Source organism: Bos indicus x Bos taurus, chromosome 15 (assembly GCF_003369695.1).
Source record: "Bos indicus x Bos taurus breed Angus x Brahman F1 hybrid chromosome 15, Bos_hybrid_MaternalHap_v2.0, whole genome shotgun sequence".
Taxonomy (NCBI): Eukaryota; Metazoa; Chordata; class Mammalia; order Artiodactyla; family Bovidae; genus Bos; species Bos indicus x Bos taurus.
Window position 1 is genome coordinate 26790698 of NC_040090.1, and position 27181 is coordinate 26817878.

Sequence of the window (27181 nt, forward strand, 5' to 3'; positions counted from 1 at the left end):
GAGAAGTGATAGTTATAATAAAGTGTGATAACACAGTAAAACAGAGAGGGCTATAGAAGTACCTAGGAAGGGATCTCATTTAGCCTTTGTAGATGTAGGAGAAAGGAGATAGGGAAGCCTTCATCACTATGTGTTATCTGTGCTGAGTCTTAAATTCAACCTTGTTGAATGACAGGAGTCTTCTAAACGGAGTACTTAGGACACAGCATTTTAGCCTGAGGTAGCTCGGAGAAGGCGATGGCACCCCACTCCAGTACTCTTGCCTGGAAAATCCCATGGACGGAGGATCCTGGTGGGCTGCAATCCGTGGGGTCGAGAAGAGTCGGACACGACTGAGCGACTTCACTTTCACTTTTCACTTTCATGCATTGGAGAAGGAAATGGCAACCCACTCCAGTGTTCTTGCCTGGAGAATCCCAGGGATGGGGGAGCCTGGTGGGCTGCCGTCTATGGGGTTGCACAGAGTCGGACACGACTGAAGCGACTTAGCAGCAGCAGCAGCAGCACATGAATGGTTATGGGAGCAAGTGAACCATTGTAAAATTCAGGGAATGTTTACTAATTTGATAATTGCCAGCATATAAATTGCAAGTTGAGGATCATAAAGAGGTGAGGGGATAATGAACAAGGCATATATAATGAAGGATCTTAACCACTGATGCTAAGGTTTTGGACTGAAAGATATTGAATGTATTAAGTAAATGTGTACCATTCTGATTAATTCACACTCTAGAAGATTCTCACTAAATCTACATCTTGGAGCTCAAGAATCTCATTTGGGACCTTCTAAAATGCCTCTTTACCCCCACCCACCAAAACCCATTCCAGAGAATCAGAAGACTCCTCTGCAGTGCATGTGGTTTCTAGAAAGCAGGGCTGAGAGTCAGTACAATTGACATTTAGTCCTGTATTATTAACTGCTTAGAAAACCTGAAAACATTCTGAGCTACTGTATTTCATAGCAATCACCAGTCACAATCCTAGAAAAGAATTTTAACTTGTCCCTGACACACTCTAACACTAATTATAAGTATGGAGTTTGAATGCTTGCTCTGCTTATCCTAAACTCACATTTAAATACCACTTCCTTTATTTTTTTCAAATATACACAGGTTTGTGTGCATATGTCATTTACTCCCTATTGGGCTATAAACCCATCTTCACTCTAAAACTCTCACATCATTTACCCCATTATTATATAACTGTTCACTGACTATCTTATATAGGAGATCGGGCTTCTTAAAGATGCCAGTTTCAGTTCATCTGACTTTGTGTATATGGTATATTCTTTGGTAAATAGTAATGAGGATTCCCATGACTGATGAATAAATGAATGAGCTTTTAACTCACAGCTGCATTTATTTCCTTCAGTGCCTGAGGGTACTTTCAATTTAATAACATTTACTAAATAAGGTATATCTTTAAAAAACTACAAATGTAGAAATTAGTTTAAAATAATTGTCAGTATCAAAAAAATCTAGGAATGTGATTAAGAGATGATAAGGATTATGATTACTATAATTATCAGTTGTGGATATGGTAAGGAATAACATAAAAAGACAAGGGAACATTGAGACTAAATGTTATCCTCTTTTTATTGTTACTATTTTGAAATATTTCTTTCAAGCATTTTTAAAAATTTTGAAATGCTTTCGGAGAAATAAAAAACAAGTGAAGGAAGAATATCATACAAGATGAATACACGTGGTTTTTAGACCATAAAAACAAATAAAATTAAGAGACTCACTTTTCCCAATTAACTAACATTCTAATTACCAGTCAAATCTAGGATGAACTATGTATGACAATTAATGCTGTAATGTCCTCTTACTTGAGGATTGGTTACTGTTTATCTTGAGGACATGCCCATAATGGCTTGTATCTGCGTGGCTGTATAAAAGGGGGAGCTTTCTTTCTGTCTTTGCAATCTCAGTGAATTTCCTGTGACGCAAGCCGCATTTGGTTTAATGCTTATTTATGATAAAAAGGGTGATCTTTCTCTCGTATCTTTGTGGAGAAGTTTCTTTACTTGGGGAAGATTTAGTTCTTAATTACATTCCCCTAACATATACGAGTGAACCTTTAACCCACTCAGTCAATAATAACTTGCAATTCTCCTTAGTCTTTCTGCATAAATGAACCTGCAGGACCAAATTATTTCCACACACAATCTTCATTACATAATTTATTAACTGCATATTGTTCTTTGACAGAGCTTTCTTTATTTTCCCTTATTTTTTCATTTGAAAGATCCTTCTATTTTACACCTTATGTCAAGACAGCATTTTTTTTTTGTTCCATCATAAGTTTATTTTTTTTCTTATATGATATTGTACATGTTTTAATGCCATTCTCCCAAATCACCACCACCGCCCCCCCCCCACAGAGTCCAGGACTGTTCTGTACATCTGTGTCTCTTTTGCTGTCTCGCATACAGGGTTGTCATTACCATCTTTCTAAATTCCATATATATGCATTAGTATACTGTATTGGTGTTTTTCTTTCTGGCTTACTTCACTCTGTATAATAGGCTCCAGTTTCACCCACCTCATTAGAACTGATTACAGTCACTCAAAATGATTTATAAGTAAATCATTATCTCAATCACTGTTTCCAACCAGTGTTTCACATAGCCAGTGGCCACATGTAAGATGTTTGCAGGTCCAAATGAGAAGGACTGTCATATGAGAGGGACCCTGGCCCCTGCTCCTTGTTAAGCGAAGCTCCTGTACTTTTATCTATTTTATACACTGGGGTCTCTGTATGTTATTACATCATTTTATTTTTGAGTGAGTTATCCTTTGCATACAAAGGAGATCTAAGTTTATTCCCAACAATAATAAAAGGTTATTCTTAGTTGTTTTAAAAAATTCTCCCAAATTTGCTCTGATTAAAACATTTGTGGGAATAAAAGCTTGAGGAAAGACAGAAGGTTGACCCATATTGAACTCAGTCTGAGAAGCTACAGGATGACTGAATCATCTTAAATAGGCTTGCCCACTTTAATATAAGATGGGTAAGAATGAATATGAATCACCTTGAATAAAAAGAAAAGTGAGGAAAGTGGGAATTGATATTTATGTAATATAGAAGACACACAAAGTCATTCCTAATAGAATAAAAGATAGAAAATGTAGGATATTTTAATTCTCAGATTTTTTTGGTTAGTTATGAAACATCAAGTCCAGTATGCAGGCCATTTTAATCAAGAAAAGAAATAGCTAGACAATTTAGATATATAAAATTCTATATATGCAGAATATTCAAGCATAGGCTCTAGATAAAATGTTGAAGTTTTGTGTTCAAACAGTAAGTTAGCAGAAAACTTTTGTAGGAAGGGTTATAACTCTAATAATTTTTTCTGAATAAATTTGCAGGTTTTCTTTATGGAATGCAATATAGGTTTCACTACTGAATATGGAATAGTCAAGCATGCATATGTCCCTCTTACATAAATTTTTTTAAAAATCTTGTCTTGAAAAGAGATATGCATTTTTCCTATTTAAGTTCTTTGATGTCTATCCATTTCTTAATTTTAAGACAATATGTATGTCTATATATGTCCTTAAATATGATAACAATTGACATTTGGAAATTGAGCTGACAATCATGAAAATACTTTGCCACTTATTTTATACTTAAATAATATTCCCTCTTCATGAGCTGACTGCTATCCCAAATTTAGGCATACCTTATAAATAAATCAGAAGTTGGTTACTAAGGAGTTGGTTAATGCTACATCTATTATTAAAGTAATAGGGAAAGATGTTGCAAAAGAACTCCTCATTCTAGAATTCCTCAGAATGTTTTCTCAAGAACATCATCATATTATGATTTAAAAAATCCATCATTAGATGAAAATTAAGGCAAGGTTGCTCTGTGTAACTGTCTGTTGAAATTTATAAACAATATAAGAATTATAAAAATACTAAAATCCTCAAGACAATATTTCTCTACCAACTATAATAAAATCACTTGGGATGCTTGTTAAAAACGTATATACCCAATCTTATCCTCTGGGTGTAGGTTCTAGGAAACTTTACTTTTGCTGAGTTTCCCAGGTAATTTTGATGTATTCTGAAGATTGAGAATCACTTCTCTAAAAATTCCTACAGTAAATAAACTTATTGTTTAACTTTGAATTTCAAGAACATATTTGGTCACAGGATATTTTTCTTTTACTTTGTCTTGAACCAGTGTTCTTTTGGTATACTTTGGAAAAGCTATATATTTTCTAATATTTATATTATTAAATCAGAAGAATCACAATTGCATTTTTCAAAGTTTCAGGAATGTGGAATTTGTAAACATTATCTTGAAAAACATAAAGAAGAAACTTCAGCCACAGCATCAATTAAAAGAGACAGTAACTATATATATTTCATATTTCTTTCTTTTGATGTATCATAACTCTTCTTTCAAATGCAATCTTATCAGAAAATAAAAATGAATATCATTTATAACAGCAAAACGGTTTTAAAGAACTTCTAAGGAAAAGACACGAAGAAATAATTTTGATACAGATTTTTTAAAAATTATGAGAATATTGATTATTATTTAAATTAGAGTTCCTCAATAGTTATCTGAAAAGTCAAGAGTAAGGGAAATGAGAGGAAAAAGGCCAATATGCTGTAACAGATTTTCAATTTTTAAAAATAATACAATCCAACCAAGATGGTGGAATGAGTTATATGAAACTTGTGACACTAGATTCTTTTGCCATTGTCTTTATAAGACTTTTTCCTGATACACTACAGCAGAGTGGACATACTTGAATAGTACTGTTAGGGGAAGCACCCTGATTGAAACCGCCTATCCTGGCCAGGCACCATCGTAACCATCTGCATGAGTTGTTTTATGACAGGAGGTCCTGGTAAGGAACATGGAACTAATAAGCCTCCACCAACCAGAAGAGTTCGGGAAAGGTCAAAAGGAGACACCACATGTCCGACCACCTCCCAGAATCCTTCTCTCTGGCATCCATCTTGGAAGGACTCTGAGTCAGTTGATTGGCTAAAGACAATCCGAAAACTAATCCCATCACCATAAAACCTGAGACTGCAGCCAGAGCTGTTCTCCTGGGTTCCCTTACCCTACTGCTCTCCACCCAGGCGCCCTTCCCCAATAAAATCTCTTGCTTTGTCAGCACATGTGTCTCCTCAGACAATTCATTACCGAGTGTTAGACAAGAGCCCAGTTTCAGGCCCTGTAAGGGGTCCCCCTTCCTGCAACAGTACTGATAGAGAAAGAAAAAATATTTCTGAAATTATGAGTGTCAAATATTTGGTGCAAAGTGAACATGCTAACCAACATTTATTTTTCATTGAAGGAAAGTATAATTTCAAATTAATAATAAGTGTCTTGGCCAGGAACTAAGAATCAGATGATGCCAAATTCCCCCTTGGATAGCAAAAAAGGATTCAGTCTTTTGGACCTCTAGCAGACATGTGTTTTGTATAAAGTTCAGAGGAGGTAATGGAAGCTATGAACCTTTTTGGATGAGATATTTAAACATAATATTCAGTTAACCTGAACATAATCTGAATAATAAAATCTACTGAAATGGCATGCTTTGTGACAGCCTCTAAGGGTTTCTTCCTTTTGCATCTATGAGGCAATTAGTTTGTGCATAAACTCAACTATAACTCCTCTTAGAAACAATGGTGAAATCACAGGAATAGGGGCAGGATGAAGGCATATGGAAATTCATTTGGAATTTTTTTTAGCAATTTCACCCTGATATCAGAAAGTAGGTTATTGTCTTGGGTGTTACACTTCTTTTGCATCTTTGTTTATATCCTGCAAGCAAATTAGAACTTGCTAAAAATAATTTTGTAAGAAAGTAAAATAAATAAGGACCCACAAAATAATAAAGACTTCACTCCCACCCATCAGAAGCAATCACGTTTTAGCATATTATATTCTCCTCCAATTTTTTTCTATTCATTTTACATTGTTAAAATCTCATTGTATAAATAAATGCATATCCTATACATATTTTATTAAATTTTACTACTTATTATTTAACTACAGTCATTAAGAAGTCCTTGTACCCATTCACTTTATAAATAAACTATTTTGCATCACAAGGATATATCTAATTTATTTGAATCCTCTACCGTTGAACATATTTACTTTTTTCACAATTATAAAAAATATTGCAGGGAATGTTTTTACATATTTTTCAATTTTCTTCTTAAGATAAAATATGAAGCTTATGAAAAGTTTTAAGTCTCACAGAAAATAATTTTAAATTGTTTCAGAATATTCTATGAAGATTGAGTCTCACCACATATCAACAGATGTGATTATTCACCATATCTGTGGTAGGTTTGAAGAGTACTACCTGTGAAAGTGTTTGATAATTTTGTAAGTTAAAATGAATCTCATTGTTTTAATTCTGCATGATTCTGTGTAGCATGTACAGACCAAACAAGAAGAAACCAGATAGAGCAAAAGGCAAATATGCTCCATTGTCAGCCTGAAATAAGTCACAGGCATGTATATCAAAAGGCTTTTTTAAGAAGGAGACATAGTGTCAGGAGGAAAAAAATTCCTCAGAAGTCAAAAGACGTAGAGTAGCACGGTGTTTATTTACCTACTTGTGCTCTCAAGACTGGTTCAGTAGAATGACCTGAATTGAAAGAAGTCTTCTGGAGACTTCAAACTATCTAATCACAACACAAATAATATTTCATATGTCCTTACTTGCTTCTTTCAGGGATCAAGTTTCATAAAAAGGTACAAACTTCAGGTTCTTATAGATATCATATTAATAATTTATATAAGGTGCTAAAGAATTCTAAGGAATTTTCTTTCCTGTGTTCATCTTCTTTTGTTCTTTTTTTTAATTTAAATTTATTTATTTTAATTGGAGGCTAATTACTTTACAATATTGTATTGGTTTTGCCATACATCAACATGAATCCGCCACGGGTGTACACGTGTTCCCCATCCTGAACCCCCCTCCCACCTCTCTCCCCATATTGTTACTATTATTATTTTTGCCAAGCTCTTCAAGATATTATTTATCTATCTTATAATTATCTGTATAGAGGATTTTGAAACTATTTCTCAAACAGGTTGTTCAGTTGCCCAGTCATGTCCGACTGTTAGCAATTCCATGGACTGCAGCGCCCCAGGCCTCTCTGTCCCTCACCATCTCCCAAAGTTTGCCCAAGTTCATGTCCATTGCATCAGTGATGCCATCTAGCCACCTCATCCTCTGACAGCCTCTTCTCCTTCTACCCTCAATCTTTCCCAGCACCAGTGACTTTTCCAATGAGTCGATTTTCCCATCAGATGACCAAAATACTGGAGCTTCAGCTTCAGCATCAGCCCTTTCAGTGAGTATTCAGGGTCAATTTCCCTTAAGACTGACTGGATTGATTTCCCTTGAGATTGTCCAAACAGGAATGGGAGTCAATTTAGGTATCTAATTCTAATATTGTCACTGTAAAATTCCTCAGTAGTTGCCAGTGCTTAATCAATTTCTGCTTTGTGGGCAATGACTTGTGGGTGCAACTTCCAAAGCCTGAGGAATTTCAGATGATTAAAAAGACAAGACTCTCGAGGCTTGTCATGCGACCCGAGGCTGGCAGCCCTCTCACAGATCTGGTCTCTTCCATGTTACCAGGTCTGATAAATTTCTTCACAGTTTTGAATTGCCCTCTTACTGTTCATGCAAATTCATTATCTAGAGGCTCTTTTCCTTGGCATCTTCTTACCCTGAACCTTTTAAAACCTTTTTTAGCAGTTGATGAAGCATACTGAGCTTCAATGCCAGTTCACGCATGGTATAAACACTTGAATTTCATTGTGAGACATCAGGAAGGAAAGTGATACATTCTGCATATAACACAAAACACACAATATGGGGAAATAGGTTTATTCAATTTTTGACTTTCCTGTAGTCTTGCCTATAGGAAAGACTGAAACATCTTTGAACTGAGAAGGTCTTTCATTACTATTTATCCTTTGGCACTGAGGACAGAGCCAAGAAACTATCTGGTTGATCTGCACCTGAGGAAAGTTTCCTGATAACTGCTACATACCGAATGCCGAATCTGTATACGTAAGAATGCTACACACTTACTTCTGTCACAAAAACAAGAGTTCCATCTACCTATATTAAATAAGTGAGACTGATCTTGGGAATAGTAAGTAAAATTGGAAAACAACTGTCTTTCCCTCCTTCCAGTCTAGTCCAGCTAGAAATGATATAAAGCATCCAGGGAACCTGGAAGCTTACACTAGGCAAGGAAATTAGAAGGTAAGATAAATGGCCAAAATTGACTAAACTTGGGGGAAAAAAGCATTTCTTCTGCAGAAAGAATTACATTTATTACTCTCTGGCTTTGCAAAAAAACAGGCTCACCTTAACATATTCTGAGATAGAACGAAACAAAACCTGAAAGTACCTGAAGGGCATCCTAATATTCAGTCTCTCTGCATACTTGCACAGTGTGTCCCACGGAATGTGAATTTTAATAAACATGATATCCGAGTTTGCAACAGCTGGCTGTAAAGGGCAACAGAACAGGTGCCAATTAGAATCAGAGCTGATTATCATGTCACAATTTGACCTTACAGGGAAGAACACTGTCCCCTTTATATACACAGGAATCATTATCGCTGATTTAAAAGGAATTTATATGAATAAAATTTCTTAACACAGAATTATCTTAATAAAAATGTAATGATGCCATTGTATGCAAGAAATAATCATCCATGTGAGTTAGCGTGCTTTCTTCCTTGACCATTATTAAGATCCAGAGCCACCAACCAGAATAATGAAGTTATTCTGGTTGCAAACTTTCTCATGATCCTTTTTTTCCTGCTCAAGGTGGATAGACAATACTGACAGTTATACCAGTTATTCATTCATTTTTCTTCTAGCATATTTTATTGAGCAATTACTATTATACTTGTGAGAGCCTATGACAATTCTGGGGATAAACAGAGTATAAGACTTACAAGTCCATGACCTTGCGGAGCTGTCAAATTTGCATACTTACTTGAATCTTAAAAGGTTAGTATAATGTTTCCTGCAAGAGATCATAATAATTTGTGTCTTTGATCTAGACAAGAGGTTTTTAAGCAAAATAAAGTGGGCATTGGGATTATCTAAGGAGCTTTTAACAAACTTGAGTACTCTGGTCAATTTCTTTAATCCTAAATGCCTACTTGGAAGAAATGACACAGTATGGAAGAAAAAACACAGTGTTTAGAATCACAAAGAGGTAAGTACAAATTCCATTTCTATCATTTATTAACTCTAGGACCTTGGGGAAATTACCTAATTTCTCTGATGCTCAGTTTTCTCGCTTGGGAAATGGAGAGAATGGTCTTACCTCATAGAGTTGTCCTGAGTCTTATGAGAGACTAGACTATAAAGAGCTCAAGTACAAGGGGTTTACCAGAATGTTCATTCCCAGTGAGAGCATGCTTCTAGAATCAGACCATGGCCAAAGTAATGGCTATTTTCAAAGCTTCACTAGAATAGTTCTTTTTTTTTTCTTTTTTTCAGTAAATAGCTACTTGATTCATCTTTGGTGGAGCACTGCCTTGGTTTTTAGGCCTTCTATAATAGGCTTTGAATTATACAAGTAAAAAGCCAGTAACAGCATATGATTGGGGAAAACTCTGAAGTTGGGGACTTGAATCAAGTGATTGAAAAGTTAAATTTTCTTTAAAATAAAACTCAGTATAAATTGTAATAAAACTGTATTTCTACAGACTATAGTTTCTTTGGGAAATTTCTCTTTCATCTTTATGTATTCAAAGTGCCTTATGCTTTTATGTCATTGCTCAGTTCCTGGGGAGGTGTGGGTTCCTTTCCAGCAGTTACTCAAAGACAGAGAAAATGGGACCCTCAGAATTAAAGAAAACATATTTAGTGCTCATTTCATCCCAGAATCTGGAAGTGAGACTTCTATGAAAATGAATCTAGACTCAGACAAAATCAGTCTCTCCCAGAATGACACATGGTACGGGTGGGATGATTTAAGATAACAACCAATCCCTTGAGAAGTGCACTGATGTTAGATCTTTACATTCTCTCCAATGGTTTCTCAGAAGTTTGAGAGTGGGGATCTCTTTTGAGGAATAAGCAGATGTTGGGACAAAAAAAAAATCATTTCTCAGGAGCTAAGCCTTATTTTGGTATGAATGGAGATCACACTCTCCCACAGAGCATCATGGTTCTTAAAACCTAGGAATGTTGGCTGCCAGAATATATTAGCAGCATGAAGAAGGAATGACTATTACATGCATGGGTGTTGGGATAGATCTGGGAAGGCTTACCCTCCACCATAGGAGAGCTTGGGTTTCATACCATTAGTTGGTTCCTAGCTTGTTTTTCTTCACAGCATGTACAGCTAGAACAGGTCGCTCCCCACTTCTTCCACAGCTACTGCTCTGGTCTATCACCACCATCTCTGATCTAGAGTCTTACAGTGTTTTCTAATAGAGCCTTTGCTCATATTCTTGCCCCCAATGCTCTATTCATAGCACAATGGCCAGAGTTATTCTTTCAAATATAACTCAGATCATATAATTTCTCAGAACCTCATTTGAATCAAAGTGAAAACCAAAGTTTTTCCAATGACCTACACAACCTTTTACAACCTCACCCTCCATATCTTGTTAAACCTTTCTCCTACTAATCTCCCTCTCATTCACTCTACTTCCATCATTTGGTCACTTGCTATTACTTGCCTGCTTCACCCCATCATCCTTACCTCACTCCATTTTTTTTTTCTATAGTGTTTATTATCTTCTAATGAATGAGTCTGTTTATGTAAGTGCTGTGAGAGGAGGGATATTTGCTTTGTTCATTTATGTCTACTGAGCACCTAGTTCTACACCAGGCACACAGTAGTCACTCACTAAGCATTCACTGAATGGATGAATGAATGAATGAGTTCACTTACTTTGAGTACACATTCTTTGTAACTTGTACCTAAGCGAGAGACAATGAAGATAAGAAAGCAAATAAGCCAGAATTATTTTGGAAGAGGTACTATGTCAGGTTCAAATTAGCATCATGAATAGCTGGCTTAGCACTGATAATTAATTCAGTCTGGTCAACTCTTAAGATGTGAAAAAAATCTAATACACCCAAATAAAGCAGATGCTTCAGAAGGACATTACTACATTAATTCTACCACCAGTGAAACATCAAGCTAAGGGCACATACAGCTAGAACATTTCTAATTTTGTATGTCTAAAATATATTAATATATACATACATACAGATGTATATATTTTTTCCAAGCAGCATGAATTGTCTTATAACTTCTTCAACTTAATTTCTCTTTTGTTATACCTCTACTTAAAAAAAAAACAAAAATAGTTTTATTTCCTTGCAGCAGGGGGTTGATGAAGGGATGGGGTTGGCAGAAAGCAAGATTACTTTCTCCCTTGGAATCAGAAGCTCCCAATCTGGCACTATTCTGTTTAGCTCTGATGCAGGCAGGCTTTTCCAGGGGAACAAAACACCCACAGCCTTCACACTTCACATTATTATTTAATTATTCCATCCAAGATTTTCAAGAGGTAGAAGATTCATTCTTGAGAAAAAAAGGAAATTTTAAAAATATGTTTTTATAATGTCACTCTGCAAGTTGGTGGCAGAGAGCTGAAAAAAAATATAGAATATGGTAGCTTGCTATACTAAGTATAAGATAAAGGTAAAATGCAGATATAGTCTGGAAATAACACTTGGATAACAAAGAACATATCTTGACAGAGATCATCTACCTATTTATCTGCACAATCTTCAAACATGAATCATTATCTGTTGCTGATGTGATTATCTAGAAACTATCCACATCAACATGCAATTTAATGAGGATTTGAGATATACTCTGTGCCAGGCTCAGTGCTTAACTCTGTTGAATATAAATTTTAAAAATTGGAACTTGTTTCCTAGGGAATACTCCCATTTTTTCTGCTAAAAATCCGGTACTTGCTGATATTTTCACAATTTCATTTTCCTTTTCCACCTGTGACAAGACCTAAATATTTTCAATTTAATACTTATTAAAATTAAGTTGCAAATAAAGCACATATACTATAATACTAAAAATTTTAAGAAGAAATAAAAGTTCATGATAATGCAAAACACTGGATTTGATAGTTCAGATAGGTATAACTATTTAGATGCCATTTAGTCATCAGTTAACATAAGGTTTAAACCAAAAACATATCTATGTTCTATATTATAATCATAGCGTTAAGTTTATTTCTACGCCTACTTGCTTAAAAGGGCAATACATAGGATATTGAATTTTTTAATGTGGTTGGCAGAATTCTAAGAAATCCTCTTAGATCTTCATGCCTTGTCTTCATCTTGAACAATCTACAGGACCTGTGAATACGATGGCATATTCAGTCTCATGATTAAGTTCTTTATATGGCACATTTGCTTTTAAAACAGAGATTATTCTCCATGGCAGATGATTCCCTGAAAGGGACTCTTCTTGGCAAAAGAGATTCAAAACAGCAGAGGTACACAAAGGGGAGTCTCTGTTGCTGGTTTTGAACGTGGGTGGGGAGCATGCAGCAAGGAATCAGAATGGCCTCTAGGAACTGAGAGAGGTAGCTGGCTTACAGCTAGCAAGGAGATGTGGATTTCAGTCCTACAACCACAAGGAACTGAATTCTATCACAACCACATAAGCTTGAAAGAATACCCTAAGTTCCGGGTGTGAATGCAAGCCTATTCAACACACTGATTTAAGTCTTGCAAGAAACAGAGCCAAGTGCTCACCATACCCAAACTTCTGATTTGCAAAACTGTGGGCTAACAAATAGGTTTTATTTTAAGCTGCTGAATATGTGGTGATGTGTTCAGCAGCAATAGAAAATTAATAAAAATAGTACTGAACAATTTCTTGATTATAAATTTTAAGACTATTTTTTCATATATAAAAATAACATGCTTATTTCATATATAAAGTTAGCATGCTTATTACATAAATATGTTTTGTTCACCTAAACTGTTTTTTGTTGATTTTACACATTAACATTATGATAATTAATCTAGTCCTAATTAACTCAACCATTTAAAAAACCAATGTTAATACTCTTAGAATTAAGAATATAAGTAAACATAACATTGACAACCAAAATAAATGATTGCAGAAAATTAACTTTAGAATACCATTAAGGAATCTTAATTTTCCCTGATATTACACATGATATTCTAACTGTATACTGGATCTCACCCTTAATTTTCACCTAAAGGCCTTTCAATTTTTTTTACTCATCTGTCTTCTGTTTCCTCAATCTTTCTCTTCTATTTCTTTCTTTCCCTGCCTCTCTCCATTCACCCTTCCTTCCTTCTCATTATTTAAACATCACATACAAGAAAAAAAGAAAACAGAAAGAAAGAAGTAAAACCTCATGAGACCTTGTTTCCATCTTGGGCTATCATTCATCCTTCCCTTCACAGATGAGCAAAAAGATGATGTTTGCCACAGCCTCCATTTTTCCATTATCCAGTCACTCTTCAACTTGCCCTAGTCTCTCTCCTCAGAGAAAAGATTCTCACTGATTTTACCAAGATCTCCATATTCTCCAGTTAACTGGGCCTCTTTCTGGTCTCACTTGACTTCTGAGCAGCACTTAACCCTGGTAACCACTCTTCTCTGTGACTCCTCATCTCTTCTACTTCCACCTACATCCAACATCTTCAACCATTTATTTCCCCCTCCTACTTTTTATAGGCTCACTTTTAGGCTCTTTTTTTTTTTTTTTTTTAATCATTCTCTCCAGTGATCTCATTACTAAAACACAGCTTATATTACCATCTATGTTCTAAAGATTAAAGCATTTACCTTCAGTTTAGAGTCCTCATTTGAGCTCTAGACACAAATTTCAAACATGCTTACTAAAATATTAAAATCTAGATATTAACGGTTTGGCAGACTCATTTCTTTCAACATTTTGTTTTTCTTTTCATAGAGTTTTGTACTTTATACAGGATCATTCCTTCTTTAATTTTAAAAAATGTAAAAACAGCTATGCCCTTTGCAAAATATTTAAATTTACAGAAATGTATAGAGTAAAAAAGGAATATATTTTAAAATATGACTATACATATGCATTTCTTTTACATGTGGGAGAAAATTGCTATATGTTTTTAAAAGCCATATGTTATACCTTTTATACTGAAATGTAAAATATCATATTTCTTCCAGCACATTGTATCATATAGGTAATATTATTAAAGCACCTACCTCCTTTTCTAACATTAAGCCTTCCGCTCTGAGGTTCTTTTCAAATGTGTTTCTTTTGTCATATTGTATATTTGACTTTCTATAAACCAAGATGTAATCAATCCGCTTTTTGCCATCTTTGAATAGAAGTCCACTGGATGCTATGTAATTCATGTCATTCTGCAAATAAAGCAATGGTTGTTAATAGTGTGGGTTGGATAAGCACACACATTCAGCTTTCAGACACTTCTGTTCAAATATTGGCAATCCAATGTAAAAATGTATTTTTTACATTCCAATTATGAGACATGAAAAGATAAATTTTAAAGTTTTCACCTTACAGTAGGAAAAAAGCTACCAAGTGATGTTCTAGGATTTGAAATTAGTCTGACACCAGAACATGGATTCTCTGATGTTAGCATCTGAAGGTCTATGTTTTATTCAATAAAACCCTATAAAAATAATAACAGCCAATATACATTGAACATTTGCTCAAAATCAGGCCCAGACATAGATGTTTTACATGTTTTATCTTACTCAAAACTCAAACTTGCCTTTCAAAAATAAAGACAACAAAGCTTAAACAACATAAGTACTAAGAACTGAAATTAACATAATTTCTTCCATGAAATGATACTCAGATGAGGCATTATTTCCCTAAACCTATGTTCAACAACACCAAAAAATAATTTCTGAACCGCTTGTTCCAAGAAATACTTCCCTCCAGAGTATAAGACTATGATCTGATGACAACCACCTACTTACTAAGACTAACCATGTGCTTATTAAGATCTTTAAGGTACTCATCTTGCTCTGTCAACCTATCCCAGCTGTTTTTCAAGGATGCTGCCCAATTTTCAACCAACTGCCTGCCTTGCAAGATTTACCTTAATACCTACCAGCCCAGGTCCTAGAACCCTCTGAAAACTCTTTCCCAACTTCATCTCTGTAAAACACTACTAAGACTACCCAGATTATATCTTTACTTGCTGTAACTTTAATAAAATTAATTTCAGCAATCACCTGATTTTTGTAATGGCCTTTTTTTGGGAGCTGGCACTTTGTCAGTAAACAGCTCAATATTACTTTAATTCAGTTTTTATTTCTGGTCCATGTTTTTAGCTATTAGATACATGATCCTTCTTTTCCCATGTTTCCTATCAAGCTATTTGATTATCTGTACCAAATCTCTGTCCCATTTTTCCCATACAGGCATTCTTGAGCTTAAAAAATGTCCTAACATTTTGAGAGTTAACTGATAATTTAAAAAAAAAAGGCATCTCAGACTTCTTTGGAGGAGCCTGCTTAGGACATATATGCAGCTTAAGGTTTAAAAAAGTGAGGACCAGAGTAACCTAGTGGCCAACAAGTCATCCAAGTGAAGCAACAAAAACTGATATCTGAGTGATTGTAATCCTACAGGAACAGGTCAGGTGGCTCAGAAGCTGTCTTCTTGGAGAAAATAGGTTCAAGTGTGTGAATTCAGGGGTACTAGAGACTCCAGTATTCTTGCCTGGAAAATCCCAGGGACAGAGGAGCCTGGTGGGCTGTCATCTATGGGGTCACACAGAGTCGGACACAACTGGAGTAACTTAGCAGCAGCAGAAACTTTCAGGCTCAAGGACAAGAAGACTTTAGACATTCTTTTCTCCAGTGAATAAAAAGGTCTTGAGAGTCCCAGGATTACTTTATTGGATACTATACAGTGACTAAGTAACAACTCAAGTAGAGTCACACACTGCCCTGTAGTTGCATAACGTGTGCTGCGTTTAGTCGCTCAGTTGTGTCCGACTCATTGCAACCCCATGGATTGTAGCCCGCCAGGCTCCTCTGTCCTTGGAGATTCTCTATACAAGAATACTGGAGTGGGTTGCCATGTTCTCCTCCAGGGGATCTTCCCAACACAGGGATCAAATCCAGGTCTCCTGCATCGCAGGTGGATTCTTTACCATCTGAGCCACCAGGGAAGCCCATAATAATGATGATAATAATAGCTATCACTAACTGACAATTTACTATAGTACCATGCAATGTGCCAAGTGATTTATTCTCATAATTCTTTAAGGTAGATACTGACATGAGTACATAGAAGCCAAAAAGGTTAAGTTACATCCCAGATGTCATGGAAAAGGAAATAGTGAAACTAGAACTCTCACCTCTTTGATGGTGGTCTTGACAACTATATTGAAAAAGACAAGCATATTTAGGTGCACATTACTAGGTCTGGGGTTTGGCAGTAATAGAAGGCTAACCCCTCAAAAGGCCTATGATTTATAGTTCCTATAGGGTAGAGATACTGAGGATTAATAGCTGGAGAAGACATAATTAACTTCAGACTTTAGAATGCTTTTGCCTCCATCACTCCAGAGATTTCACTTGGATGTCTAATGGACATATCAAAGCTGACTGTCTAAAATGGAATTCCTTATCTTATCTAAGCAAATGTTCCCCCAAACCCTTGTTATTTTGATTGGCTGCAAACCTATTCTTTAAATTGCTCAGATCAAAAATCTAGAGTCATCTTTGTTCCCTCTATTTTCATCCATCTAACATGCAAATCATTAGAACATTCTTCAAAATATATTTAGAATCTGATCACTTTCTAACATCTTCATCACTACTCTGTTCTAAGATATGTCATCTATTGACGACATTATCACAATAGTCTGACTCATCTCCTAGCTTCTAACTTTCCTTCTCTAAAATCTATTCTCAGCATGACAGTTAAGACACTTGAGTGATCCTCCACATTATAAATTACATTATGTAACTCCTCTCTTCGAGACCCTTCAGCTGTTTTCCATTATACTCCACTCTTGATCCTACTTTCCTTAACCTATTTTTCTTAACGATTGTTAAATTTCAGCATGTTCAGTTCAGTTCAGTTGCTCAGTCACGTCCGACTCTTTGCAACCCCATGGACTGCAGCACGTCAGGCTTCCCTGTCCATCACCAACACACAGAGCTTGCTCAAACTCATGTCCATCGAGTCGGTGATACCATCCAACCATCTCAACCTCTGTCATCCCCTTTTCCTCCTGCCTTCAATCTTTCCCAGCATCAGGGTCTGAACTCCAATGAGTTAGTTCTCCATATCAGGTGGCTAAAGTATGGGAGCTTCAGCTTCATCATCAGTCCTTTCAATGAACACCCAGGACTGATCTCCTTTAGGACTGACTGGTTTATCTCCTTGCATTCCAAGGGAATCTCAAGAGTCTTCTCCAACACCACAGTTGAAAAGCATCAATTCTTCAGCACTCAGCTTTCTTTATAGTCCAACTCTCACATCCAAATATAACTACTGGAAAAATTATAGCTTTGACTAGATGGACCTTTGTTGGCAAAGTATTATCTCTCAATGCTTTCTAATATGCTCTCTAGGTTGGTCATAGCTTTGCTTCCAACATGTTATATAACACTAAATTATTTATTTGTTATCTTTTTATTGTCTACCTTATTCTATTAGAATATAAATTTTACAAAGGTAAATAATTTCTTACTCTTTTGTTCACAGAATATTTCACACATCTAACTCAGAGCCAGACACATAGTAGGCATCAAAATATTTATGGGAAGAAGGAAGGAAGGATAGAAGAAAATAAGGGAATGGAAAGAATGGAATAATGCATAGTAATGTGTATCCACACAGGAATTACCTCAAAAATATAATGCCATTAAAAGATCATGTAATAATTTCTCATCCTCTTTCCTCCAACATTAACACAAATCAAATTAGAATAAGATGATTGATCACAAAATTATAGCAGAATTGCAAAAGCCCTGGCTTGCACTTTGTTTCATACATATGACCCACTGCTTCCAGGCATCCCCATGATAATATAAATAAGGAGTTAAAATAAGGTTATATAAAATTTTTCCTCTGCATTTTGTTTTGCCTAAAGTATACAATCCTCTTAATACTAGTCTAGTATTAAGTATCATTTCAGTTCACTTCAGTCGCTCAGTCGTGTCCGACACTTTGCGACCCCATGAATTGCAGCACACCAGGCCTCCTTGTCCAACACCAACTCCCAGAGTTCACTCAGACTCACGTGCATTGAGTCAGTGATGCCATCCAACCATCTCATCCTCTGTTGTTCCCTTCTCCTCCTCCCCCCAATCCCTCCCAGCATCAGTCCTTTCCAATGAGTCAACTCTTCGCATGAGGTGGCCGAAGTACTGGAGTTTCAGCTTCAGCATCATTCCCTCCAAAGAAATCGCAGGGCTGATCTCCTTCAGAATGGACCAGTTGGATTTCCGTGCAGTCCAAGGGACTCTCAAGAGTCTTCTCCAACACCACAGTTCAAAAGCATCAATTCTTCGGTGCTCAGCCTTCTTCACAGTCCAACTCTCACATCCATACGCGACCACAGGAAAAACCATAGCCTTGACTAGACGGACCTTTGTTGGCAAAGTAATATCTCTGCTTTTCAATATGCTATCTAGGTTGGTCATAACTTTCCTTCCAAGGAGTAAGCGTCTTTTAATTTCATGGCTGCAGTCACCATCTGCAGTGATTTTGGAGCCCAAAAATAAAGTCTGACACTGTTTCCACTGTTTCTCCATCTATTTCCCATGAAGTGATGGGACCGGATGCCATGATCTTCATTTTCTGAATGTTGAGCTTTAAGCCAACTTTTTCACTCTCCATTTTCACTTTCATCAAGAGGCTCTTTAGTTCTTCTTCACTTTCTGCCATAAGGGTGGTGTCATCTGCATATCTCAGGTTATTGATATTTCTCCCGGCAATCTTGATTCCAGCTTGTGTTTCTGCAAGTCCAACATTTCTCATGATGTACTCTGCATATAAGTTAAATAAGCAGGGTGACAATATACAGCCTTGACGTACTCCTTTTCCTATTCGGAACCAGTCTGTTGTTCCATGTCCAGTTCTAACTGTTGCTTCCTGACCTGCATACAGGTTTCTCAAGAGGCAGGTCAGGTGGTCTAGTATTCCCATCTCTTTCAGAATTTTCCACAGTTTATTGTGATCCACACAGTCAAAGGCTTTGGCATAGTCAATAAAGCAGAAATAGATGTTTTTCTGGAACTCTCCTGCTTTTTCCATGATCCAGCAGATGTTGGCAATTTGGTCTCTGGTTCCTCTGCCTTTTCTAAAACCAGCTTGAACATCAGGAAGTTCATAGTTCACATATTGCTGAAGCCTGGCTTGGAGAATTTTGAGCATTACTTTACTAGCGTGTGAGATGAGTGCAATTGTGCGGTAGTTTGAGCATTCTTTGGCATTGCCTTTCTTTGGGATTGGAATGAAAACTGACCTTTTCCAGTCCTGTGGCCACTGCTGAATTTTCCAAATTTGCTGGCATATTGAATGCAACACTTTCACAGCACTACCTTTCAGGATTTGAAATAGCTCAACTGGAATTCCATCACCTCCACTAGCTTTGTTCGTAGTGATGCTTTCTAAGGCCCACTTGACTTCACATTCCAGGATGTCTGGCTCTAGGTCAGTGATCACACCATCATGATTATCTGGGTCGTGAAGATCTTTTTTGTACAGTTCTTCTGTGTATTGCCACCTCTTCTTAATATCTTCTGCTTCTGTTAGGTCCATACCATTTCTGTCCTTTATCGAGCCCATCTTTGCATGAAATGTTCCTTTGGTATCTCTAATTTTCTTGAAGAGATCTCTAGTCTTTCCCATTCTGTTGTTTCCTCTATTTCTTTGCACTGATCACTGAGGAAGGCTTTCTTATCTCTTCTTGCTATTCTTTGGAACTCTGCATTCAGATGCTTATATCTTTCCTTTTCTCCTTTGCTTTTCGCTTCTCTTCTTTTCACAGCTATTTGTAAGGCCTCCCCAGACAGCCATTTTGCTTTTTTTGCATTTCCTTTCCATGGGGATGGTCTTGATCCCTGTCTCCAGTACAATGTCACAAACCTCATTCCATAGTTCATCAGGCACTCTATCTACCAGATATAGGCCCTTAAATCTATTTCTCACTTCCACTGTATAATCATAAGGGATTTGATTTAGGTCATACCTAAATGGTCTAGTGGTTTTCCCTACTTTCTTCAATTTCAGTCTGAATTTGGCAATAAGGAGTTCATGATCTGAGCCACAGTCAGCTCCTGGTCTTGTTTTTGTTGACTGTATAGAGCTTCTTCATCTTTGGCTGCAAAGAATATAATCAATCTGATTTCGGTGTTGACCATCTGGTGATGTCCATGTGTAGAGTCTTCTCTTGTATTGTTGGAAGAGAGTGTTTGCTATTAAGTATCACCTGACCTTAAATTAATAATAACATATTTAGTCCAGGTGAAGGTAAAATCTTTCAATGAGATGATCTAGAAATCAAATGATTGTTTTGTAGGAAAATTATGAGACAGTAAGATAGCTTTTAAAATATTTTATGTGCTTTTCCAATTTTAAGAAAGTGGAACTCTGATAGTTATTATTCATTACTCTAAGATTAAGCAAAATAAATGTTAAACTCTTCCATAGAATCAACTTACAATTTGAAAATTAAAAAAAAAACTACATATTTTATGTTTTTATAATAAGTGACCTTAGGTAATATTAACAGTTCTTGTATCTTTGTAAACATGTTCACAATCAAACTCTATTAACTAGAGTTACTAGGATTCTAGTTTAGTATCTAATTATTCTATGATTCTAAATCATGAATAAAGAGTTTGACCAATTGATCAGGCAAAAAAGAAAAGTAGTTTTCAAAGTGATGATAAAGAAATATGGCAAGCAAACTCATTCTATGAGGCCACCATCACCCTGATACCAAAACCATACAAAGATGCCACAAAAAAAAGAAAACTACAGGCCAATATTACTGATGAACATAGATGTAAAAATCCTTAACAAAATTCTAGCAAACAGAATCCAACAACATATTAAAAAGATCATACATCATGAACAGGTGGGCTTTATCCCAGGGATGCAAGAATTCTTCAGTATTTGCAAATCAGTCAATGTAATACACCACATTAACAAATTGAAAAATAAAAACCTTATGATGATCTCAATAGATGCAGAGAAAGCCTTTGACAAAATTCAACATCCATTTATGATTAAAAACCCTCAAGAAATCAGGCATAGAAGATACATACCTGAACACAATAAAGGCCAATTATGATAAACCCACAGCAAACATTATCCTCAATGGTGAAAAATTGAAAGCATTTCCCCTAAAGTCAGGAACGAGACAAGGGTGTTCACTCTCACCACTACTATTCAACATAGTTTTGGAAGTTTTAGCCACAGCAATCAGAGAAGAAAAAGTAATGAAAGGAATCCAAATTGGAAAATAAGAAGCAAAACTCTCACTGTTTGCAAATGACATGATCCTATATATAGAAAACCCTAAAAATACCACCAGATAATTACTAGAGCTAATCAATGAATATAATAAAGTTGCAGGATATAAAGTTAACACGCAGAAATTCCTTGCATTTGTATACACTAACAATGAGAAAACAGAAAGAAATTAAGGAAACAATTCCATTCACCATTGCAATGAAAAGAATAAAATACTTAGGAATAAATCTACCTAAATAAACAAAAGACCTATATATAGAAAACTATAAAACACTGATGAAAGAAATCAAAGATGACACAAATAGATGGAGAAATATACCATGTTCATGGATCTGAAGAATCAATATAGTGAAAATGAGTATACTACCCAAATCAATCTATAAATTCATTGCAATCCCTATTAAGCCACCAACGGTATTTTTCACAGAGCTGGAACAAATAATTTCACAATTTGTATGGAAATACAAAAAACCTCAAATAGCCAAAGCAATCTTGAGAAAGAAGAATGGAACTGGAGGAATCAACCTGCCTGACTTCAGGCTATACTACAAAGCTACAGTCATCAAGACAGTATGGTATCAGCACAAAGACAGAAATATAGATCAATAGAACAAAATAGAAAGCCCAGAGATTAATCCACGCACATATGGACACCTTATCTTTGACAAAGGAGGCAAGAATATACAATGGAGAAAAGACAATCTCTTTAACAAGTGGTGCTGGGAAAACTGGTCAACCACTTGTAAAAGAATGAAACTATAACACTTTCTAACACCATACACAAAAATAAACTCAAAATGGATTAAAGATCTAAATGTAAGACCAGAAACTATAAAACTCCTAGAGGAAAACATAGGCAAAACACTCTCTGACATAAATCATAGCAGGATGCTCTATGACCCACCTCCCAGAGTAATGGAAATAAAAGCAAAAATAAACAAATGGGGCCTAATTAAACTTAAAAGCTTTTGCACAATGAAGGAAACTCTAAGCAAGGTGAAAAGACAGCCTTCAGAATGGGAGAAAATAATAGCAAACAAAACAACTGACAAAGAATTAATCTCAAAAATATACAAGTAACTCCTGCAGCTCAATTCCAGAAAAATAAATGACCCAATCAAAAAACAAGCCAAAGAACTAAACAGACATTTCTCCAAAGAAGACATACAGATGGCTAACAAACACATGAAAAGATGCTCAACATCACTCATTATCAGAGAAATGCAAATCAAAACCACAATGAGGTACCATCTCACACTGGTCAGAATGGCTGCTGTCAAAAAGTCTACAAACAATAAATGCTGGAGGGTGTGGAGAAAAGGGAACCCTCTTACACTGTTGGTGGGAATGCAAACAAGTACAGCCACTACGGAAAACAGTGTGGAGATTCCTTTAAAAACCGGAAATAGAACTGCCATATGACCCAGCAATCCCACTGCTGGGCATACATACAGAGGGAACCAGAACTGAGAGACACGTGTACCCCAGTGTTCATCTCAGTACTGTTCACAATAGCCGGGACATGGAAGCAACCTAGATGTCCATTGGCAGATGAATGTATAAGAAAGTCTGGTACATATACACAATGGAATATTACGCAGCTATTAAAAAGAATGCATTTGAATCAATTCTAATGAGGTGGACAAAACTGGAGCCTATTATACAGAGTGAAGAAAGTCAGAAAGAAAAAAACCAATATAGTATATTAATGCATTTATATGGAATTTAGAAAGATGGTAATGATGACCCTATATGTGAGACAGCAAAAGAGACACAGAGGTAAAAGCAGACTTTTGGACTCTGTGGGAGAAGGTGAGGGTGGGATGATTTGAGAGAATAGCATTGAAATATGTATATTATCATATGTGAAATAGATCACCAGTCCAGGTTCGATGCATGAGACAAAGTGCTCAGGGCTGGTGGGATTGACCCTGAGGGATAGGATGGGGAGGGAGGTGGGAGGGGGGTTCAGGATAGGGAACACATGTACACCCATGGCTGATTCATGTCAATGTATGGCAAAAACCACTACAATATTGTAAAGTAATTAGCCTCCAATTATAATAAATAAATTAATTTTTAAAAAAAGAAAGAAAAAAAGAAATATGGTGAGATTTGGAAACCTCTTCTGAATTATGTATAGAGAACACAACATAGATTCTACATAATTTAAGCTTAGAGTATTATATTTTGCGCTTCCTGGTGACTCAGTGGTAAAGAATCCACTTGCCAGTGCAGAGATGGAAGAGACGCAAGTTTGATCCCTGGGTTGGGAAGATCTCCTGGAGAAGGAAATGGCAATCCACTCCAATATTTTTGCCTGAAAAATTCCATGAATAGAAGTGCATGGTAGACTACAGTCCACAGGGTCACAAAGAGTCAGACACAACTGAGTATGCATATATGTATTATATTTTAATACATACATGTCAACCATTAACCAAGATGTTTATTAACCCATGTTCAAATATGTTGCCTAAATGCAGAATTGACAGGAACTTTTTTAGATATATCATTGTATCTAGACGCCAAAAGAACTTCTTTGTTTGATATAAATGGTTGTTCATACATAAAATCAAGACTCATTTAGAACAGTGAAATGCTTTCCAGTTACAACGTGGAATGCATCCAATTTAACACCAAATTTTTCATGTTTATTTTTCCCAGAAGACAGAATAAAATCAGCTTCTCTCAGAGAAGCTGGATGCAGATCATCCATCAGGTACCTAATCTTTCAACAATTTTGAAAACCACTTAATTATTTAAGGCATTGCAAACCATGAAGCACAGGGACTTTCAAAAAAGCTCAACTTCCTAAAGAAGATCTTAAGAATGTGCAAGTTATGACTCAGGTTTGCAAACATTTTAGCCCATTTGCCAAATAGCAATAAAGCCTGCTTATTTGCATGAGAACGCATTTTAGGGTATTCTTCAAATAAAATTATGACAGCAACTGCTTGTGAAATGTATATTTTTCCTAACATTAATTCTTGTTGATCTAACAAGCATTTATTGAACACCTAATGTGTGCTGGTGCTGTGCTAAACTCCAGGGATGAAAATAAGAAGACACTGAATATTTTCTTATTTTAGCATACATATTGGCTTCTCCAGTGGCTCAGTGGGTAAATAATCTGCCTGCAATGTAGAAGACACAAGAGACATGGGTTCAATCCCTGGGTTGGGAAGATCCACTGGAGAAGGAAATGGCAATCCACTTCAGTATTCTTGACTAGGAAATCCCATGGACAGAAAAGCCTGGCAGGCTACAGTCCATGGGGTCACAAAGAGTCAGACACAACTGACAGACTAAAACTTTCACATTTTCACATGGAGTGATAGGCAAGGAAATGTTTAGTTACAATGCTATCTAACATGTGCAGTAGGAGAGATCTGAGCTACAGAGTTAAAAAATGTCAAGGTGTAGCAGAGGAAACCAGATTAATGGGTATCAGAAGCCATTAAGGGTCATATTATCTCAGTGAATTTACTGCAGTTCTTTCTCAGGCCATTGCAAAATTAGATCTTGTCACTAATCTGTAAGTGATGGCTGATTATCTGTTAACCATACCTTTGAGTTAGTACAATGCAATATGACACATTGCTTAATGTATTGAGATCCAGATCAGACAGAGATGGGTTTTGATTTACTGTGTTCTTAGACATGTAATTTAATTTCATTGCTTAGCCTCAATTCCTATAGGTTTGAAGTTAAGATAAAAATATCAACTTTGTAAGATCGTTGTTATGACTAAATTGGACATTGCATACAGAGTACTCTCAACATAATCTGACTCACTTTACAAAGTTTTTAAAAATGTTAGCAATTATCACAAGAAAACAAGATAAAAATGCAGGCAATATATTAATTTCTGTTAGAATTTTTCTTGTTTTCTAATGAGTCAAATGAACCCTTCCACATTTTGGAATGTTATCTTTCTCAGGACAAAGATAGACAGAAACAGATAAATATGCCAAAGGATGTTATTGTGAATATGGAACTAGAGTAAAGGAAAGCAGATATCCTTCACAAGTACTTATGAAACATGATTTACTAGGAAATAAAGAGTGCAATAAAAAAGCATAATAATAATTATAAGACAAACCTCTTTATAACTACTCCAAGAAACAATAAATACACCGTTAACCTTCTCTCTCAATCATTATGCCCTCCACATCCTCCTCCTCTAAAATAATCATAATCCTGTTATTTATGGTATTATTATCTCACTTTCCCTTAGCTTTATCTTCAAAGGATACTTTCTTTAAGTTTTTTAAACTTTATGTAAATGTATAATGAGCAATCTATTGTGTCTGGCTTCTTTCATGTAATATTATGGGTGTGAAATTTATCCCTGATTTTCATATACATTAGTAGTTATTTCTTCACTGTCATATTACCATATGAACACAACAAAAATTAATTATTTATGCTCTTTTCTAATGATGGATATTTGGGCTGTTTCCAGTATTGCCTATTACAAATAAAGCTATAGTAGACATTCTTATGTATACCTTAAAATACACCCGGGCATCCGTTTCTAGTATGTACCTAGGAAAAAAACTGGTGAGTCACAAAGAATGCTCATTTTCAACTTTAGCAGATAATGCCAAACTACATTCTAAATCAGTTTAAATCTCTACCAATAGTAAAGTTACCCCTAATTTATAACTGTTTTTTCCAATCTTTTAGAAATAATAATTACTACTATTGTTCTTTAAAGACATCCTGGTCTATGAAAAAATAAACTCTCCCCAGTATCCCAGAATCTCAGGTGCTACTAGTTTCTGTCCTCCCTGCCCCAACACTTCTTTTTATCAAAATTTTGGTATTTGGAATTCAACCAATTACTGCCATGCCCATTTCCTGGGTATTTGTTTTCTTTGAAGTTAGCGAGTGGGGCACAGATGGGGAAGAGCAGAGGAGGCAGAGCATGACTCTGGCCCACTCAGAAGACTGTGCCTGTTGAGATGGGGAGCCAGTGTTTAGTTTCTTAGACTCTGTGACCCCTGAAGCCCAAAACTAAGGCTACATCATGGACCAAGTTAGCTCAACTCCCTTCTGCAATTTTGGGGCCATTAGGCAGGTTAGTTAATAAGGCTAAGTGTCTGTTCCAGGCTTAATCATATCCTACAAATCTTCAAATAATGAAAACCTTTCCTATTAGGTTCCAGTGGTGGTGCTTGTTTTTGTGTTTCTGTATTTTTTTGGCTATCTTTAATACAAAACTAGAAGACAGCAGTCCAGATGCTATCTGATCCCATGTTTTCCTCAGAAGTTCTAGCTTTACACTCTTTAATTAGAGAAACAGCCAAGGAGCCTTGGTATGTAACTATAATTTATTTCAGAGTAAAACCATTTTTCATAATAGCTCTTGTTATTGGCCATACTTGTTATAGAGGAAAAATGATTTTTAATATTTTTTTCCATTTCAGACAAATAAGTAGTCTTGTCAAAAAAACCACAAAATTTAAAATAATAGAAACAATCCCTATTAAGAAAAACAAATCAACAGAACACACATCATACACTATGATTCACAAGAAATTCCACACATAGATGGAATTTTAGTAAATGGTACTAGACTAAAATTCAGATTTTTCTATCACAGAAACTTTACTTTTTAAAATTGTACTTATAGAATAAAAATGTTTTAATTTTC

The 27181-nt window shown here is 35.8% G+C and overlaps 1 protein-coding gene across 4 annotated transcripts in view; it reads right to left on the bottom strand.

The window, feature by feature from the left end:
* The window catches only part of ANO3 (anoctamin 3), a 448326-nt gene that overhangs the window by 123274 nt on the left and 297871 nt on the right, over window positions 1-27181 (bottom strand). For all 4 annotated transcript variants that reach the window (XM_027562801.1, XM_027562800.1, XM_027562802.1 and 1 more), the window contains 2 exons: window positions 14247-14405; window positions 8421-8521 (listed from right to left, as the gene is read on the bottom strand). In XM_027562801.1, the coding sequence (XP_027418602.1) occupies window positions 8421-8521; window positions 14247-14405 (260 nt within the window). The remainder of the gene's footprint in view (window positions 1-8420; window positions 8522-14246; window positions 14406-27181) is intronic.